Consider the following 5,000-nt stretch of genomic DNA (forward strand, 5'->3'; position numbering starts at 1 on the left):
CTGTGGGGCGCTTTCAATATTTTTCAAAGTTATATAAGAAATGCGCTACATGTCATATAAATTTAGAAAATATATATAGTTATAATAAAAAATAAATGTAATTGTGAGGTGTGGTAGCTGGGTGGGCAACCACACCTGATTTGATACAATAAATGCAACTCATCTCTCACCCTAAATTAAGATTGCAAATATTTTGAAGTAAGCAATGAGTGTACTATATGTGTATTTTACTTTTTTTGCTTTTTTATATGCTTAGTTCTATTGCTAATTTAATATATGATTATGTAAACATGTTATCAGGCATTTATATGTATTTAAAAGTGAGAAAAGGTGTGATTCACTTTATGGCAGTAGCAGAACCTAACCTGCCACGTTGGTGGGGCCCTCCTGTACAAGCTATTGAATTATTGTTTTAAAGATAATAACAACATAAAAATAAATGGTATAAAATACCGACACAATGGAAATATGAACACATAAGCAGTATAATGTGATCCTTTATTGACAACATTTCGCCCACACAGTGGGCTTTTTCAAGTCACAAACAGATCTATTTGTGACTTGAAGAAGCCCTCTGTGTGGGCGAAATGTTGTCAATAAAGGATCACATTATAGTGCTTATGTGTTTATATTTCCATAATAACAACATATAATTTTTTCAGAGATCATTTCTAACTTGATTGTTTAAAATATTGTTGTGTTGTATTGTTATACTGTACTGCACAGTGCTTTGAATAACATCTTTGGTTGTACTGAAAATTAATTAGTGAACTTTTAACCCTTTTAGGGTCACCAGGCCCTCTCCGAAACTTGTTCTCAGGGTCACCCAAATTTCAAAAAAAAAAAAAATTATTTTTTCTTAGGAAAAGTAGAGAATCATTTCCCGATCATAATGACACCAAAAGTATGAAATTTGATGGAAAACTTACGGAATTATGCTCTCGCAAAGTTAGCAGTCTCGACGATGTTTATGCATCGGCGATTTTGCCCACTTTAAACCCTATTTTCGTCCAATTCCAGTGTACTAGTTGACAAAAATCATAACTATTTCGTTAGAACTCCATTTTTTCTATCGAATGAGTACAAGAAACCACCCATTTACCGATTTCAACTATCCAATACAGTGGTCAGAATTTAGCAATTTTGCCACTTTCACACAAATTTCAAAAGATGCCAATTTCTGAATAGGGTCCAGAATAAACAAGAAAGACATTCCTGGCACTAAAATAACAAGTTCTCTGTTCGTTAGTCACATCCCCAGGCCCCTCTTATATTTTTTTGGCTTTCCACTTTGAATTTTTATTCTTACAAAAAATAGAAGATTTACTGTTATGCAGACTACTGCATTAGTGTAGAAATGGTATAAATAATATCAGCGCACTTGTGAAAGAATATTAGACTCGCCAGTTGATGTGTATTGGATGCTTAGCATGATTTGTTTACTTTTGAACTTTGGTAAAAATCGAACATTTCTGCTACTTTGAGCTCAATTTCAAGGTACTTTTCTTTGTAAAACCAGTCAAAATCATCTCAATTTTTGTAATATGTCTTCCATTCTATAAAATGCGACCAGGAAAACTAGAATACAACCATAAATACCATACAAAAATACAGTGCAAAGTCGCTGTTTTAATCCAAAAACACGGTCAAAGTTTTTTTTTCTTATTACGCTCTGTGCTGCAGGATTTTTTTTTATACTGCACACATTGACCACATAAACCCATTCTTTCATATATAGGCCTACCAGCTTTCTCTCACTAGATTTGAGGGCGCTAGAATTTAGGCGTACTAGTACGTCAAAAACCCTGGGTCGTAAGCCGTACTAGTACGACCGAAACCCGGGTTTAAAAGCTGTTACATTCACAAATTATCTGACCGCCATCTCTCCAGCTAGTCCAATAATTCGACTTTGGGATGAAGTAACAAACAAAATAAATTGTCCAACCTAGCATTGTTTTTCTTGATTGTTTTTCTTGATGTTGGATGAAATGAATGATTTGATTAAACAGAAATCTACAAAGACAGATAAAATGAATTGGTAATGTATATGGCCTGGCAGAAGCACCAGTGATGAATGTTTTTTTAATTTGGGGATAGCTCAGCCTATTGCATAAGACTTGAGGCAGGTCAGGTGACCTACCTCAGGTCTTTTCCTAGTCATATACTAAGTGAGTGCTGGCATTTGTAAAGACTTCCATTTGTATTCTGAAACCACTTTTTGAAAGCTTTGATACTGTTAAATGAAAAATGTGATGTTCAGTGCTCTTTTGTGACACAGCATACAAAAATTTAATCAAGACATTCTTGAAAAGCCAGATTAAATATAAGTACGTATATAATTTTGATTCATGTCACATAGTTTGCTTTTATAAGTTTTTCAAAATTTTATATCTGTATAATTACTTTTTTGTGTGTGTGAGTGTGTTCCTACATGACTTACTTTAGAATATATGTGTATTCACACATCTGCATTGTAAGTTTCATCTGTATGAATTATCTGTATTGTACATGTTACAGGTCAAATCTGTGGATTTTGAAGATACATTGAGCAATGTTTCCCAAAATGAAGATGATGATGACATATCTAGCTTTGGTATAGGCCCTGAGTTGTCTGACACAGAAATGAGTAATCATGAAAGCTTTGATGATGTGTGTAAGCTAGAGACAGAAGATGTGAGTTTGAGAGAGATAGGAGAGGAAGGAAATTTGGGTAGTGATTCAGCCAATTTTGATATTGGTATAAAAAAAAGGAAAAGATTTGCTAAGTTTTATGGAGAAACTGATGGTGAAATTATTTATGGGATATCCAAGAAAACAGAACAGCCATTACTGCAGAAATCATTGCCAGTGGATATTTATCCTAATCTTGAATCAAGACCCAGGAAGACAAAAGGGACCTCAGTTATAACAGCAGAGAGCCTTGGAAAAGCACTGTGCAGAAAAGGTTTAACCCCACGTGTAGGAGATGAAGAAATTTCAGAAAGTAGTTCCTCATGTAGATCAGGAAGCAATAGAGGGTCCTCATCAGAAGGCTCCATCGACTTTGGATCTGAAACTCGTGGTGCCATATCAGGAGACTGGGATGATGTCCCTATGCCTGCAGATTTAAGTGAACCCTGTCATGTTGCAGGTGATAAGCCAGTACACTCAGAGGATCTTAGCAAAGCACAAGAGCAGGATGTTCTTAGATTTAGCCTTGTCAGTGCCAGTAGCATTGAAACAGACAAAGATGAAGTCTTCACCAGTGAAGTAGATTTGGGAATGTATGATGATGCAAGAGCAGAAGTTACAGAAATAGACTCATCATCTTCAGATGAAAGTGACGATTTACAGGAGCCCTCAAAAATTAGAATATCTGCTGCTACTATATATGAACATGCTGTTATTCAGGCACTGGAAGGATGTGTAGAGAGGGTCACTGGGAAAGAGAGTACTCATGAGGAGAGTTTCCTTGAATATTCAGAAGCTGATGTGCCAGAATTTAAAGTAGGTCACCATGAAGTTAATAAGCAGCAACAAAATATTGAAAAGACAGAGACAGAAAGGCAGGTAATTGACTTTGAATTAATATCAGTAGGGTCTACACAACCTTCTGGGGTGATTGTTAGTGAGAGAGAAAATAAGGTTGAAGCAGCATTGCCTGAAACGGTTTGTCATCAGTTTACAACACAAGAACATAAGGAAGAAGTTCCTGAGATAATGTTTGTATCACAGTGCAAAGAGGAATCCAATATTTTACTCAAAGCAATTAATGAAGGGAAAATTTCATGTGAGTCACCAGTGGAAGAAATAAGTGAGACAGTTGTAGAAGTAGTTGTATCAAAACAGTTTCCAGAAGAAGAAAATGTAGAATCCATGACCAAAATGATCTGCACAAATTTGACTAGAGAAGATTATATAGGACCACTTAGTAGTGCAGTATGCTCATGTCAAACTTATGAGGCAGATATTTCTAAAGAAAAAAGATATGAGGAGATACTTTCAGAGATAGGAGGGCCTAAAGAAGAAAATTATTTCACAGGTGTTGACAAAGAGTTGAAAAAATCAACCTTTACAGAATTGGAAGTTGATCACTCTTTCATAGAACCTCAATACAGCACCAGTGTTCGAGAGGAAATGGAACTTTTTGAAACGACTATTCAAAGCCCCTCAAGTCCATCTATTAGTATTAACCTTGTATCAGTGGAAGTAGGAGAAGAAACTTCAGAAATAGCAAGAATGACTGAAATAATAACTGATAAATGTGAGGAGTGCAGTGTTGAGACTGAGGGATTTGTCATGTGCCGAGATAATGAGTTGAATTATTTCCAAGAATTTTCTGTAGGGCTGAATAACAGCCAGTCACTAAACAAATCTACCGATGAATCGGTGCTATTTACTAAAAACTCCGAATTTGAAAACATGGAGATGTCAGAGCAAGAAAATCTGGCCAGTGAAATGAATATTGAGGAGGATACCACAAAAAATGATGAGCTTAACCTTAGAGAGATTACAAGGAAAATTTCTGTGTCTAGTAGCAGTTCATCAGGCAGCAGTTTTGAAATGGTGGATCATGAACTAGAAGCTGATTTAGAAGAGCAGTTGTCTACTTATAATGTTGAAAGTGATGAGAAAGCTTCAGTAGCAGAAAATGAAATAGAGATGGAAGAACAGTTAGACAAAATAGATGAACCTGATAGAGTAGAGGAGCAGCTTATCTCAGATATAGGAAATCTCTCTTTGGAAGTAAAGCTGGAAAGACATGTCAGTATTGATAGTTCAGTATCAACATTATCAGAAGCTGAAACAGTTATTCATGTGCCTATTAGTAATCTTTCAAAAAAGACATCTGATACTGTTTCTGTTAGAGATGACAGCCAAATTGGTGTTAAAACTTTGAAAACTGCAGAGGGCCAAGAATCGCTTGTACGATCAGTATCAGAGGAATTAATAACAAAGACTATCATTCCAGAAGGTAAGTCACACAGTAAGGAGTCATCTGAAGGTGTTCTAATGATTGC

General features: G+C 35.6%; 1 protein-coding gene across 10 annotated transcripts in view; it reads left to right on the plus strand.

The window, feature by feature from the left end:
• LOC128688508 (utrophin) overlaps positions 1-5,000 on the plus strand; it is a gene marked incomplete at its 5' end in the record, with an annotated part of 1,206,544 nt that overhangs the window by 175,000 nt on the left and 1,026,544 nt on the right. The window contains 1 exon segment of one of the 10 annotated variants that reach the window (XM_070084567.1): positions 2,518-5,000. This exon segment is cut by the window's right edge and continues 1,540 nt beyond it. Coding sequence (XP_069940668.1) covers positions 2,518-5,000 — 2,483 coding nt within the window. 10 annotated transcript variants of the gene reach the window in all.

Source organism: Cherax quadricarinatus, chromosome 13 (assembly GCF_038502225.1).
Source record: "Cherax quadricarinatus isolate ZL_2023a chromosome 13, ASM3850222v1, whole genome shotgun sequence".
Classification (NCBI taxonomy): domain Eukaryota; kingdom Metazoa; phylum Arthropoda; class Malacostraca; order Decapoda; family Parastacidae; genus Cherax; species Cherax quadricarinatus.